The 15,901-nt window shown below is 37.3% G+C and overlaps 1 protein-coding gene across 1 annotated transcript in view; it reads right to left on the bottom strand.

Annotated features, from left to right (window-relative positions):
- SLC28A3 (solute carrier family 28 member 3) overlaps positions 1-5,484 on the bottom strand; it is a 42,067-nt gene extending 36,583 nt beyond the window's left edge. The window contains exon 1 of the mRNA XM_052701565.1: positions 5,182-5,484. Within this exon, the coding sequence (XP_052557525.1) occupies positions 5,182-5,238 (57 nt within the window). The 5' untranslated portion in view covers positions 5,239-5,484. The remainder of the gene's footprint in view (positions 1-5,181) is intronic.
- Between the last annotated feature and the right edge of the window lie 10,417 nt (positions 5,485-15,901).

The raw sequence follows: 15,901 nt of genomic DNA, 5'->3' as shown, positions 1-15,901 counted from the left end.
TGTTACTTGTCTGTCTTCTGACTATGCTGTCTTATACATTTCCTATAGCTAGTCCCGCAGTCCATGCTTAAAGCCTCTACTGAACATTCCCTACAGCTCAAAAAAAGCAAGAGCAATGCTTAACTGTGGGAATTAAATTTAATATATGAGAAATTCTACATAGAATAGTGAAGTTGAACTGATCCAGTTCTGTAATTAATAAGCACAGAGGACGATGTTCTCCCTGAAGATTTCAGTGCTTGTTACTGAGAGCAAGAAAAGGCAGTGATTTCTTAGGATTTTTGCTCAAAAACACATGAAAAACAGAAAGTATGTTGATTGCTGCCTTCAGACAAGTTGCACAGAATAATTTGTGTTGGAAAAACCTCTAGAAGTTGCTTTGTACAACTGTTCTCAACCACATTGGTTACGTAAGAGTTTCATTTTTAGAGTGATTAAAATATATGAATGTAAGAGCAATATGGAGGATGACATTGTTGCTGAAAGTCTTAATAATCTGCACATTGAATGATAGCAATGTATTATTTTCTACAAGCATAAGAAGTGCTCACTTCAACGGATCACACCATGTTCCTGGCATATTCCAAATTTAGTAGGAACTGATTAATCACTATTGATAGCAAGATTAAGTCAGAGAGGTTTAGTAAAAGACTAAGAACAGTCTTTGAATGAGTGCCATGAAACAGAGCATTTTTAATGTATTGGCAAATAATCATCTTTCCTCCTTTCCATTTAAAATTTTCTTATCCTATTTGGTGAAAAACATGTTGTTTTAACCTTATTTTACCCTAGACCTTGAAGAAAAATAATTTATCAAATTTCTCATCAGAATAGCAATATTCAGGTGACAAAAAAACCCCACCATATCCCTTTCTCCCCTCCCCCCCCCCCCTACACCTACACACACACACACACACACACACACACACTTATTCAGAGTATTTTTGATTTTACTGAAGAAAATCTTCCACTAAATATCAATCAGTGTTTGTGTTTATCAACAGCTATTATAGATTGCTGCCTGAGCACCCATCACAAACAAGCATCTGCTTCATTTGCCCATCTACTTCCCTAGTAAAGACTACAGAATAAAACATTGTAACAGAAAACAGGAGAAAGTGCCAAGCTAGTTCTGAATTTACTCAGTATACAGTGACACAAGGAAGCAGGAAGTTAAAAACAAGTTACCGTAAGTTGAATGTGAAATTCCTCTTTCTGATAGCATACATGGAAAAGGTTACAGATTCGATCAATTTACTTTGAATAGTAGCAAATATGACCAATATCACAGAAATTTCACGTTCTGCTGAACCTTCCTGATTGGAGTTTCTTATTTATAGAATGCTTGATTAAATAGCAAAAGCGCGGATTTGTCTTTTACTTCTGCGCAGGGAGCTCTTTCAGGGTCAGCATTCTGTTCGTCAGAAGAGCTATTCGCTCACCAAGCCTTTTCAATAGCTACATTCTTTGAGCTCCCTTGCTATCTTCTTGAGTTTCCGAGGAGAGCGCTTCCCAGAAAGATCTCAAAGAAACTCACTTTCGGTTGCTCTTTTAACAGCTGCGCCCACTCCAGATGGTTTTCCACCCTACCAGTTAGTGATTACAACAGATTGGCTGTCAACGCGTGCAAGGCACTTGCTTTAACTATTTTGCATTTAAAGGTGGGTCATTGAATTAGCTTTTGAGATTAGAATCAGAGAGCTTATGGAACTCAGCGCTTTTGTGGATCTCTTTTGAAATCCTTCAGAAGCAAATGTTTTTATTTGGATTAGATGGATTTCATAGATTGTTTTCGGTAAATCGAAACGAAAACACCTACTTTACAGCTCAAACCTTCGCTATTCTTTTAGCATTCAGTGCTATTTAAGACCATTCGCCTGGGCTTTCCCTCCCACTGCCCCCGCGAACTCTTTTTGATTAGCCAGCGTCCCCACTTTGGAAGACAGAAAATAAATCTTAAATACGGAGGGGAAACATTTCTAATCAGTAATCACAGTGTTCACGTGTTGAAATGGGTTGTAAATTAAGCTCATCGACCTCTGAGTATGTTAGGGTTTTATTTAAAACGCTCAAGTTGTCTGCTGCGAGTGGGGCAGTTGAATGGCATCTTGAAATGCTGGATGAACAAGTTATAGATTGGCACAAGTGGCAGTCATTAAAATGAAATAGAATAATTAAGTGTATGAGAAAGAGAAAGCAAAATCTAGAAAAAGTGAGAGGGGAAAACATCTCCACATTCTTGAGAAGATGACAAGGTGTGTATGACCATTCTAGTTGTGGCATTGTGGCACTGCAGTAAACACGAACAAAGAGAGTATGACATGGACCAAAATCCTAAAAACTTTACCTGAGCACAAAAGATCGTAGAGGTATGACCAACTTTCACTATTTCCTGTAAGGAACAGAGCAGCATATCACAGTAGGCTAACTTCTAAGTATTTGTTGTTAAAATAAACATAGCTTTGAAAAGCAAGTTAGAAAATAGGAAAATATAATATACTTTCCTGCCTGAGTCTGATGGTGGTATACAGTACAATGCCTTCATAATTTCCAGTAAAATTTCAACAATGTCCATGAAATGGAAATATTTAATATAGTCTTTACTAACCAAAGACATAAAAATTCAGGAAACTCTGGAGAATAGCAGTAAATACAGAGATAAATAGAAGGCATTTTTAAAGCTATATTATAAGGATATATGCTTGAATGGAATGGATTATGAAAACTGCCTATGTCATGGAAGTACCGATGTCCTTAAGCAGCATCAATAAAAGGCTGGTATAAGAGGGATCTTTCCTCGGGTAAGCTTCTTGAAAGTATGATGTACAAGGCTACAGAAACCGGTTCTGACTGCTTAATGCGTCTTAACACCATCAGTCAAAGACCAGTGAACAATAAATATTTACTGGCTGCAATCTGCTCTTTGCATTGTGTTTAGTTTATGTTTTAACAACTCCAAGTTCCTCCATGAGTCAGTGTTGTTTGTTTTTTTTTTGTCTCACCTACCATTTCTTTGTACGAGCCTGCTCTTGAAGTTCTTTGAGGGATTTAACGTCATCATTAGCAGAGATCCAAATCATCAGAACTAATTAAATAAAACCTTTGCATCTTAAATGTAGGATAAACACAAACTAGATATATAAAATCTAAGTTTTAAGGTTACTGTTAGCATTTCCAGGTTTATCAGTGGGAAATCCTTAAGGTAGCGAACCTAATCTAGTGAGAGGTGTTCCTGCCTATAGCAAGAGGGTTGGAACTAGGTCCCTTCCAGTCCAAACCATTCTGTGAATCTATGATGATGATGATTCTCCAACTGGTGCTATCAGAAAAGTAAACTCACTCAGGCTGAAAGCAAGGGATACAATAGTGTTTCTGTATATTATGACATTATTGTGGATAATAATGTGGATAATAAATAATAAAGAGTAGTTACCTATTTCCTTCTCTGTCTTCTTTTCCTCAGAGTGAGTTATGTGTTGAGTCAGAGATAAACAGCATAAATATAAACATTTACTCCTTCTGGTGTCCCAAATGAGGAGGAAAAAAACACCAACAAGAACAAAAAACCCCAAACCACTAGAAAACCTGACTCAAGGCCCAGGATTCACTAATGGATGGTCTCAATAGCTCCGTACTTGGATTATGTAAATCAGAGATCTCCAGGCTCTTGCAAAGTTCTGCTGTGATGAGTATGGAAGGCACCTGGATTACTTGTGCATTGCTCTGATGGGGTAGCTGCACAAAGCTAGAGATTTACCAAAGTCACTCTTCTATATTCCACAAAGACTGCTGAGGAATGTAGTGATAAGGGGAAGTAATCCGGAAGATTAAGAGCACTTGGCACTGAGCTTCTGCACCTATGGAGATACTTCTCCATAGGTTTGTTAGCACAGATTTTGGAAGCTGGTTCAGGCCCCTGTTTTTTTGTGAAAATGAAGCCAGAATTATGCTCTCTCTTACCTCAACCATTTAAACTGAGAGACACTCAAGTTCACATTGCTCATCTACCTGCTCTGAAGCAGAGATGCTATGAGAGCACTGTAATTAGCCAGGAGAATGCCCTGAATGCCAGGCTATCATGTTTTAAGAGTTGTCACTCTCCTCTTACAGGAGAGAGACAGCAGTCCCACTTACTGTGAATTATTAACTACTGATGGGAGTAGGGACTTGCCCCTAGCTCCCTTACATTCCAGATATTCCTCAACTGGCACATTATCAAATCAACCTCTTGTGTGTGTGTATCATATAGCCCAGTGAATATTTATTAGTATAAAATGCTTGTATGTCACTGGTGCTACATCATATTTAGCATCTGCAAATATTCTTCTGTATTGGATGGTGCTGGCTGATAGTAATGCCCACAGCATGCTCCCCTTCTTATTAGCTGGGCTCTGCGACAGTGCAAGGATTGGAAGCTTCAGGAAAAGAGCAAGGAGTATTTTGTCATTGGAGCACTCTTAAGAGACACAACTTTTTCCTTGTCTGTTCTACTCCCAGAAACAAAGGACAGTGAATTGGCCTGGCTGTGGATTCACAAGTTTCTGTTTGTTCCCACTCTGATATTCCTATGACAGTGCAAGGATGCCAAGCACTGAGAAACAATAACTAACACTAAATACTGTTATTTTGTGCTTCAGCTTCTGAAATCTACATTTTTTAAATGGCTGCTAACATTCCTTTGTCCACATGATATGCAGAACCTTCTGTGTTGACTCCTTACCTCCGTTCTGCATTCTTCTCTGGAGCAAAACATACAATTACACTTATCTTACATATGGAAGGAAGTTATGCCCTGCTCTGATTATAGGAATATTTTTTTCATGTTACTAATGTACATTGCTTTGCTGTCTGCTCATAACACTGATCTTTTCAATACAAGTGTAAATCAGGCATCCTCAGGAAAAAAGCAGCACTAGTATAAGAGGAAAACTGGATGAGTTAGTTGTGAGACCTGTCAGCTTATCAAATATTACCAACTCAGAAGACTTCTCAAAGATACCAATATACCAGGTAATGGAGGGAGCAAGAGAAGTCTGTGTCAATTATAGCTCTGCCTTTTTGTATAAAAGCCATATATTTTGGCAAGATATCAGTGCAAAGCATGTAGAGTGTTCAGGGACTGAAGTAAGCTTTATTCATTGTTCTAAGTTTTCCCGACAGAACAAAGGAAACCTTGCTTACCTGGAAGGTCAAATTGTGTACTCCTGAGTGATCACGATTGGTCTCCTTCAGCTCCATGTGCCTAGGATGGACACGAGAGTTTTGGATAAGTGTTGAAATCTACTTGTAGCACAGGGCAACAGCAGTCAGCATCTGGTTAATCCATCCACAAGGTCTGTGACTACCTCTTGAAGACTAATCAAATGTAGGGATTCTCAGGTTGCACTTGCTCACTTCTAGCTCCACCTTCTCTCTCCCTTGGACAGCCTCTTTTGGCTGGTGTGGGAGACTGAATTCAGTGTTTCTTGAGAAAGGAAGGAAGGATTTCTTCATGCTCTGAAAGGTAGATGTCTCTCTGGCATGTCATGTAATCACATGGTTTCTGGCTTGGGGTAGCAAATAGTGAATGGAAAATTTTCTCCACCCTGATCTTTATGACATCAGTACAGTTTTTGTCTTTTTTTTTTTTTTTTTTTTTTTTTTTTTTTTTTTTTAGCAGCTATTTCGAATCACCATTTCTGTGAGGTTGTCATGATTCTATTTTCATAGTTATTAAATATTTCATCTACAAGAGAAACAACAACAAACAGAATCTCAAATCTTCAACAGATACATGTTACACATTTTTAATTTGCATTCCAAATCGTATGACATAGGATCATTTGGTTATCTGTCATAACATTATTCACCTTATTCACCTTTAAATAAAGAATTTCTTATTACATGTTTTCAATATCATTTCCTGTATTGGGAAGTTCTGTTCTTAGAACAGTTAGATCTTTTAAATATGTTTTTATTTGCCTGTGAACTTCTCATTTACAGTTTGTTCTCTGCAAATTCACTGTAGCTCTTTTATTGACACAAATCTCTGAAAAAATTGGAATAAATGTATTTTTTTACTTTAAGGAAAACAAAAATTCTCTTCCTTTAAAGTACGACAGTGTATTTTTATGAACTTGTTAGATTGCTGAATTCATTTCTTCTTGGAAATTGAAAATGTTTGAAATGCGTTTTTCCCTCTTCCTGTGAAAGAGCAAAAAAATATGTCCTGTTTTAGGAATAAAGATACAATCGACTAGCATGGAAAAGCAGAACTGTATAAAAAACAAGGTGATACATCTTTCTGGGAAATAACCTAAATATGTTTTATGTATACTATAAATCATATTTGCAGTACATGGTCTTTGGATCTAATTATTGCTTAAGAAGTTGAGTAGTTTTTCCCTGTTCAAACGCAGGAAAACAGAATATATAATTAAGAATCTTTTGATGTCTCAGGTTTTGAAATCAGTGCTTGTTCCTGTTTGTATATACTTTGTGAATAGAGCAATTTCTGTGACTAATTGCCTCTTTCTGTTTGCACACTATTTGGTAACAAAAATAGCTGCTAAAATTTTTAACAAATTTGATATAATGGCCCACTGATTACTGCATACCTCAGCTGTTTCTCTCTTCCTTCCTGCCTTCTGTCCCCCTGCTAGTTTTGGAAATGCTTTTACTACCACAAGGAAGATGACAAAGGAAATGTGGCACTGAGTCATTTTCAGATCCAGACTCTTTAGTACTAAAATCTGGAGTCTAAACTCACACACTTGGAAGAAATCCCTATGGTCGTATCTAGATCAATACACAAGTGCTTTCTGCTGTTTCTCCTCTTCTAGCAACACATTAAATCATCTGCAAAACTAGTTCTTTTTCATTGCAAAAGTGTCAGGATGACAATTACTTGATCATTTCAGTGCAAAGTTTACTCCTTCAAATTATATTTTATGTTAGCAAACTTACTGGATACCGAAAGCAAAGTGTACCTTTGGACAAAGCACCATGTAGTTAAACATAAGGTATGTTGGGAAAATTTCTGCTCTAGTAGGCCTGCTCAATTTTCTTTATCACAAAAAGAGACAGAAGAGTCTCTTCCTTTTTTTATTCACATAAAGGAAGAGTCCACTGGAACACAGTCCTGTGAGGTCTCAAATTATCAGACTTTGCAGATTCCCTTTGATTCTAAATGCCTGGTTGTACTGTCCCTTCCTCCTTCCCTCACTGGCTGATGTTCTCAGAGGTTACAGACTTCCTGGTCTACCTAATATATATATATTCTCACTTGCATATGATCTCTTAGGTCTGTGTAGTAAATCCAAAGTTCATAAATTCAAGCTTTCCATAGTTTTTGTAACTAAAATTTAATTTGGTGAGTGTACAGACTGAGAGGAAAGGAATTTGCAAGCTTCTGCTCAACTTGTGAGCAAGGGCATCTCATTTGCAAGCCTCTGTGTAAATGATTTTATTTGCAAGGCATCTTCAAGCTTCTTTTATCTCAACATCTGGTGGGAGATTTACTCTTGCGGTCTATGCAAAAAGAATGTTCTATCTCTCTCTTTTTTTTTTTTAATAGTTGTATTGTTCCACTGCTTTTTTCTTACTCTTAGTTCAATAGGCTTACATTTTCAGCACCACAAAGCTCTGCGTTGTGCCCAAATTTACTGCTGAGAGCAGGACTCCCAGCTCCCAGTCCTCTAGCCACAGAGTCTTCTTACTGTCAGAGTAAATTTAGAAGGGAAAAAAGAACTGGAATGTACCATACCCAAAGTATTTTTCTTCAAGTACAGTACTCTTCATATAGCATACTACTCTGAGCAGTATTTTTCATCTAATGCAGCTAACTAGGCCTGCAAAAGGACATGAGTTGTGTGTGCTTTCAAGAGGAAATAGAAAAAAGATTTTTAATAAGGCTATAGAACCATAACAATGCAAGTTATTTTGGGGCAAATTACTCGTCTTTTTTTCTTCTCCTTGATTTTTGTTAGCAGTCTTGCTTTAATTACATGTCACAAGGTCAATGTGATGAATGAATTTGAAACAGAATGAGCATTCACTGTAGATTTAAATAAATATTCCATGTGTCCACAGCAAGACCAAGTGAACCCAGTGTGGACATCAAGTCTTGAAGACAAATGGGTTTGAATATAACCTATTTACTTGAAGTGTCTGAGCTAAATCTCTCACTTGTATTGGTTCCCTAGATGTGCTAGAGAAAACATAGTGTCTCTCAGCTTGGTGTAATGGGAACACCCAGTATGATCCTGTCAAAGGTCATCCCTTGAATGCTGAAGGCAACTTGAAAGAAATAGGAACATCAAAACTTTTTAAAAGAAAGAAAAAATCTTTTCCTACAAATACCAGAGAATCAATTCACTGAAATACTTAAAACATGATAAGGCATATTTTGGTATTTTCCATATTTGTATGCTTTACAATTTTTGACCAGATGCAGAATTGAAGTAAAATATGTTTCAGAAGAGAAGAGAATTCCCTGGGTTGTGAAATACTACTCCAGCCAAAAGCAACATGCTTGCTCAGTTAGACCTCCAAGGATTTTTTTTTTTTTAAACTGCTGATGCCTGGGGAGGGAGAGGCACCATGTAAAACATTCTTTTGAATTTTTAATAGCTGTTTAGAAGTTCAAGTCTTTACAGAAGCTGATGAGATGAAGAGGCTAACAGTGGCTAAATTCCACTGTTAACACATGCTTTTAACACAGCAAAAGTTGTTACCATCCTGATAAGAGTTTTAGTCCGGCTTTTTGGGGAGGTTTTGGCCTGGGGCACATTTGTAGGGCGGCAGGTGCCTCAGCGTCACAGCATTGTTGCTAGACCAGTTTTGTCCATGAATGAAATGGACAACCTATGTTGGAGTCTGGAGACTCCAACATAACACGTTTCACCTGTCAACTCCCTTTTTTGCCTGTCTGCTGAGATACCAGACTTGGAACTATGCCTAAGAGTAAAAAAAATATATATGTATATTCCAAACACAATACACTATAAGGAGTTGCCGCTTCTCTCCATTAAGTAGTTCAGGATATAGACCTTTCAGCTCCAAGGGACATAAAACTTCCTCTTGCCTGTCAAGGCAAAGGATTTAGTAGAACATAAGTGGATTTGGAAAATCAACAGAGGATTAATCCTTCTGCCAGCAGAACTTGTGTTTCCACAGCTAATCTTTCCATGGGTAGTTTAGATTTGCAATCTCTATTTTGCAGGTCTTGTCTACTCTGCTTCAAAAAAAAATCCAAAGCTCTCATCTTCCATGTTTATTATGTTTTCACACTGCAAGTTATGTGTGTTAATGGTTTATTAGTACCTTTTCAGTTAAATATTTGCTGACCTAATGACCTTTTCGAATTTCTTAAATATACTGTTAGTGAAAGCAATCTATTTCATAAAACTGACATAACCTAATCTAAAGAAAATTTTTTCCTGTGTTTCTGACAGACAAAACCATCATCTATACCAGTTCACCGTATTTAATTTGTAATTTTTTTCTGCCAGCTTTTTCAACAACAGAGCTCCCTCTAGCTGATTTTTTGCTACCTAGATCCAATGACAGGTGATGCACAGTATTATTGCAGAAATAACCAGCTCTTGTTGAACTAACCAACACAGGAAACACTTTCATAATTGACTGATACATATTACACAAAGTCTCTGGATACAAATGTTTCCTACTGTATTCAGTGATCTGATCCCATGCCCTGGTGCCATTGCTTTTAATATTGGCACATCTCTTCAGAAGTTGCAATTTAATCACAGAATCATAGAATCATAGAATTGCTCAGGTTGAAAAAGACCTTAAAGATCATCAAGTCCAACTGCAACCTAACCATACTACCCTAATTCTGCAGTTCCTCTGCACATCTTTGAATTTTATGTTTTGCCCAGTATGGATCTATTGTGATCCTTCAGCACCACTAGTGAATGAAAAATAACATTCTGAAGAATTAGAAGGGAAAGAAGAGTACTGAAAAGACAGTCAAGTTCAAATACTTGCAGGCTCCATTTCCAAGCCTGAATTGTGTATCCAAACATACAGCAATGTGGAAGGAGAAGGGCACCTTGTGGAGTAACACTCTGCTTAAAAGGAAGAGTAGGAGAAAAATTAAATTATTTACTACTGGAACCAAAAGAAATATATATATATATATATAAAAGCAGACAGGAACTGTAACTATGTAGCCAAGAAAGGTGTTCTAGTTAAATATGGAATTGTGTATAGAGTGTAACAAGAAAAAATATATTTTGTGCCAGAAAAGTAGCAAAAGCTACCTGAATAATGAACACCATATGAAATACATATGTGTACATACATATATATATACACATACATATATATGTGTCTGTGTATGTATATCTACATATACAGTGTACAATGAAGTAAAAAGTATGAGACATCTTGGTAAAAACACCATAGAAGTATTTAGTAATTCCTTTTCTGTCCTCGCTTCTAGTTGTGACTTTTCCTCACATCAACAAGTTGCCCACTGACACTTTCTGGTCAGGGCCTTTATCAGAAAAGCTCTCTTTCTGGCCACAAATAACCAGTAAGCTAACTACTTGACACATCTGTTTCTGACTTTCTGACTAACTCCTTTAAGGGCAGTTCCAATCATTTGTGACAGATTATTCATTTTACAAAGCTTTATACTTGAGTACTTTAAAGCACATTTGAAAATTCCACTGGAAGCAAATTACCTTGCTGAGCTGCCCTGCACCAGCTGTGTATGAGATTAGTTAGGCAGCACCAGACCACAGTGTGTGGGAATTGTATTACAGTCCTTGCAGTGATTGATGGGACTAACTATGAAAGGTCAGGTTCACTTCTCCCCTTTTTTTCCTTGGGTGGAAGGGAAACTTCAATAACTTATCTCATTCTAAGCAGTGGAGTAACATCTGTTGGTAGCAGAAATTCAGCGTATGTGTGGTGTACCCCAGAAAGGCCACACTCAGAGACTGACAGAGTAGGAAGCTTCTGTTTATCCTGCAATGTCATCGTTATTAAGCAGTGATCTTTCACATTGTCTTTGAGGCTTGGAAAGTGAATATAAGCAAATATAAGCATTATCTTAACTATTGCTTTACATGATTATTCATATGTACATCCTCACTCCTAGACCAAATAACAGAACAAAATTATATTGTTAATGCATATGAATGAGTATGGTTGTTGGTGTACATTTGGATCAGTTTTCCTGACAAGAATTGAAATGTGACTTAGGAGAAATTTCTGGCTTCTCCTGTGGACACCCAGATACAGAAATCACATCTAGCCCTGGAGCCTCTGCCAAGGCAAAGCAGCAGCCAAACCATTGATTGCCTCTTCTTTCACTGACACCAAAATTCCCCTTCTGCTGTCACCTGGTATCTCCTAGATAAGCTGTCTGTAATTGCTGCTTTACATTATATTATTCCTTAGCTTGTTTATATGTCTAGTCTTCCCAATAAAGGATTTTCTACCTGACATAGCGTAAGGATCAGCAAGTTCAACTAAGGCAAGTAATGCTAATTACTGTAATACCAATATTTTACACACAGAAAATAATCTAACCCACACTTGCCTTTAAAGTTAAATTCTTGTATAGTGTCTTGGATCACCTCATCTGGAAACACCTCATTGATTATTTTCTACACTGTGTTCAGGATTTTAGTACTCAAGTTTAAGCTTCATACAACACTGCAGCAATTAACCTACAAATTCATGTCTGTTGTGTCTGAGTGTCCCATGTAGTCATACTTTGCTTTAATCTTCATTGAAATTAATTGTATTTTTCCCCTACCTCAATCTTCTTAAACTAATGTTTTCATTTAGTCCTTTCTTTCCTCTCTTTCCTGTATCTCAACCTATTGTCCTATTATCTCCTACATTACAAAGTTGCACTTTTTCTGTCCAAAAGCAGTTCTCTTCAAGGCCCTCTGAAGTTTATTTGGACAGAAAACTTCCAGGCTGGTTTGTCTTACTGACTATCATTTGCACTTGTTTCTCTGGCGGCATTTGTTCATGCTGCTGATACAATCATTTACAGTGTAACATTTAACATAGCCAGAGGACATGCCTTCTTTTTTTTTTTTTTTCTTTTTCTTTTTTTTTTTTTCTTTTCTTTTCCTGCTCTTGGGAAGCATTCCTCGTACTATAACTGCCCAAAGTAACAGTGAAAATATTACTAAAATTACTAGTGAGAACATATATGATCTAGATTCTTGTGATGTATCAGATGGGTCAGAAGAATGATAAGGAAAAAGCTCATATGCCTGACTGAAGAGTTTATTTTCTTCACTGAAGTCACCGATTATAAAAAAATGCTTTGGTTCAGATAGTCGAAACTGGCTTGCAAGCCCAAAAGTTGAAGACAGGAAGAACAACTGTGAGCAGGAAGGCCAGGCTGGCAGCAGCCATGGCACATGCAGTGAAAAGAGGTGCTAGGCCACCGGAGCTTGCCAGAGACTGGTCACAGGCAAACGGGAGTCCTCCCAGGCACTGCAGGGCCATGCTGTGTTATGGTCAGGGTATTCTTCATGCTGGTGCCAGCCCCTGTGGCTGCTGGCCACAATTCCATACCTCTCACTGTTCTTTCTCCTGAAGCCCTTGCCAACACACCAAAGTGCTGAATCAGGAAAGAGGATTTTGTTTCAATTTTGGGGGCACACGAAGAGATGGAATAGGTCTTGCAAACGCACAGACAATGCCATGAGTAGAAAGGATGGCTTTCTGTTTAAATCTTATGCAACTCTGCTGCCTTGGGGAGGATTGTTGTTGCCTTTAGCTGTATGTGCAGATCCTTCAGTGCTGTGGCACTGTGCCAGAGGAACTCATTTATAAGCCTCCACGGCTCGTGAATGTGCACACCTTCACATGTAACTGCCAACAGGAGCCTGCACTGCAGACAGATATGCTGGGCACTTGATGGCAGTATGTGCATAGGGTTCCTGCATCAGTAACTCCATTACCAACACTGTTCTCATTGCAGCCTTGGAAGAGTTGTGGGCTTTTTTGGCTGGGGAAAAGAAGGGAAAGAGAGAATCACAGAGGAAGAAGAGAAGGACAATGGATTCCATTTACAATTTTTCAATTTGATTGTCGTTGTCTTCAGGCATGATTTTGCTTTAAGTACTGTGTTTTTCTGATTGGTTTTGTTGGCCTTTGATCTCAGGAGTTCTTATTGAGTCCTATCTGCTCAATCTCAGGACATAAATTATATGAACAGTTATTTGAAATCTAACAAAATGCAGTTGATAATATAGATAGGGGTTATATTGATTAACAGTTAATTTAGGATTGTTGTGACAGGTAAATAGGTAGAGTGGTCCCAAGACCTGTGCAGAACAGGTTACTACAGAGCTTACTGATTACCTGGCACTGGGAATACCCTTAGAAATGGTTATATGGGGCTACATCCTCTGTGCAGATGACTGAAGAAATCCCTTGTAATATTGTACACCAGTGCCAGAGGTAGATGTTGGCAACTATCCATTCTGGGGGGAGTTGGCAAGTGCAGAGTAGCTCACAACAAAAGCTATGCCATGAAGAATTTGTAAAGCATATGTATATCAAATACTATTTCTGTCCTCTTCTATGTCCTTAAACTTGTAGTCTGTGGCACATTTTCAGCCCTACCCTATTATCAAGTAAGATGTGGAAATGCTTATTTTTGTTTTGTTGGTTGTATTGTTGGATTTTGTTTGTTTGCTTGTTTACTGTTTTTTTTGTTTTTGTTTTTGTTTTTGTTTTTTTCCAGATATGAGCAGCAGACAGAAGTGTTTGAGTGTTTGTGGTGCAAATAGTAAAATCTACATTCTAGTTAAACTGTAAAATGCCAAACATTTACTCTGGGTAAATATCTGCTCTCTTAATGCAACTTTGATTTTGCAGTGAATTAGAACAAGAATAATGTGTCTTTTTTTTTTTTTTTTTTTCCTTCTTGTTTTGGTGAAACTTATTCTGTGGTCTGTGGTCTTGTTACAAGGTTTTCACAGCTTTAGGTATGCAAGAATCATGCATTCACCCACACTGCTCAAAACTGCCTTTTTGTTGTAATATACAATGTTAGAAATGAAAAGAAAATCATGCAAGATAGAACTTAATCCCTGCAAAATGCTAAGACAGTTCCCTAGCTGATGTAAAGCAGTATAACTTTAACACTGCATATTTTTAGTGACTTTGGATCAGATCCACTGAGTAATTAATTAATTTGGGGATGAAGCTAGGGAGTTTTCATATCCAGTTGAGGCATCATTCCACCTGTTTTCATCTGAAAAGCTGGGAACAGAGATTTCCCTCTCACTAAGAGTCTCCAACTCCTTTTTTGCTGTTGATGTCTTTATCCCGCTGAATTATTCCTCTGTTCCCTTGAAATGGTCTGTAATAAATTAATAATTTATGCTAAGTGGAGCAATACTGCTGGGAGTTGAGAGTTGAACTAATCAAAATTGTGAAGTTGTGGGGCCCATTGAAAACATTTGCTGAAATCACTATAGCTCCAGGAGATGTTAAGATGCATATATGCGTGTGTTTGGGGAGAGAGAGGAGAGCTTTGGCCCCTTCTAGTTTCCCAAAGGCATGACTAGCAGTGACAGGATAAGCAAGACAGCAATGAACAGAGCAATCTTGTTCTGCAGCAGAACCCTCTGGAATCTGAAATTCCCTTACATGGAAATGTCTAAAAATGTTCTCTGTACTTGGAAGAGGTTGATAGATTTTCCAGCATTTATAGTGGGATTAAGAATTTGCACCACATTTTATTGATTAATTTAATCACTCTACTTTCTCTTAAAATATCATTTTCCCCTAAATAATGACAACTAATGAAAGGAAATCCAAACCTTCTGAGAAAAAAAACATTAATCAGATACACTAGTTGTTACTAGTAGTGAGAGAACAGATGAAGTGCCAGTAGGTGGTGCTCCAGAATGTGCAATGCTATTTTTGGCTCCACTGCTATTTTATATGAGAAATGAATTCTTGGAGGGAGTGCCCCGTTATCTCCTTGAGTACAAAGATGTTAATGACTTGATTTCTAAAATGCCCATTATATATAGGTGCCATAATTTAATCTAAAGCTGCAAATGTCAGTCGTAAAAATGAAACTCTCACTGACAGCAGTTTTTCAAATCTTTTTAGGATTGCTTAGTGTATTTCTGTATGCGTATTTGAATAACCTGATTTATTCATGCTCAGTTTCTCTGCAGTGCCTCGAGGAAATATAAAAATAATAATAGAAACTTATTAAATTCATCTATAAATTTTATTCAATCTTGGATGTTTAAAGAAGCTATTGTATAGTGGGGAGTCTGCCCCAAGTGTAGAGATGTGCCTGAACTGCAGAATTATAATCTGAAACGGGACTAGAGATTCATGCTACATAACCGAAGAGATTTTCTTCACAGACATGTGTTTTTTTTTGTTTGTTTGTTTTTCCCCACTTTTTGGACTTTACAGTGATCACTTCAAAGTCATATCTGGATTTGATTTCTATTCTATTCTGGTCAAGAATGATTAATTCTGTAAGTTTGCTTTTGTTTTTTATTGTACCTTTTATTCCAATTATATTAGCTAACGCAAGCAATACTTAGGATAAATTCAAGTCTTCCAGGCTATCATCTGGCCCAAGCAACACTATTATATTTGATTTTGAATGTTTTGAAAATTTTGGTCATCAGTATGTAATTTTAAGAAAAGATTGTTGAATCAGAACTTAATCTACCAGTTTATATTTATGGGCAATAATTAAACTCATAAAAACATCACTGAAAATGTTTGCTCTTGGCTTGAGCATGGGAGGAAAGGCTTGCAGATAGTAAGACAGTATTTCAGAATATCAGAAGAATATGAAAATCAAAGAGATATGCAAAGTTTTCCACACAAGGTAAATCTGCATTGCCATTTGAGTGTTGTCAAGTTTTTGTCTATT

The sequence above is a fragment of the Tympanuchus pallidicinctus genome, unplaced genomic scaffold (genome assembly GCF_026119805.1).
Source record: "Tympanuchus pallidicinctus isolate F22 unplaced genomic scaffold, pur_lepc_1.0 scaffold4, whole genome shotgun sequence".
Taxonomy (NCBI): Eukaryota; Metazoa; Chordata; class Aves; order Galliformes; family Phasianidae; genus Tympanuchus; species Tympanuchus pallidicinctus.
Note: the sequence above shows the minus strand (reverse complement) of the source record. Positions and strands in the feature narration are given on the sequence as shown.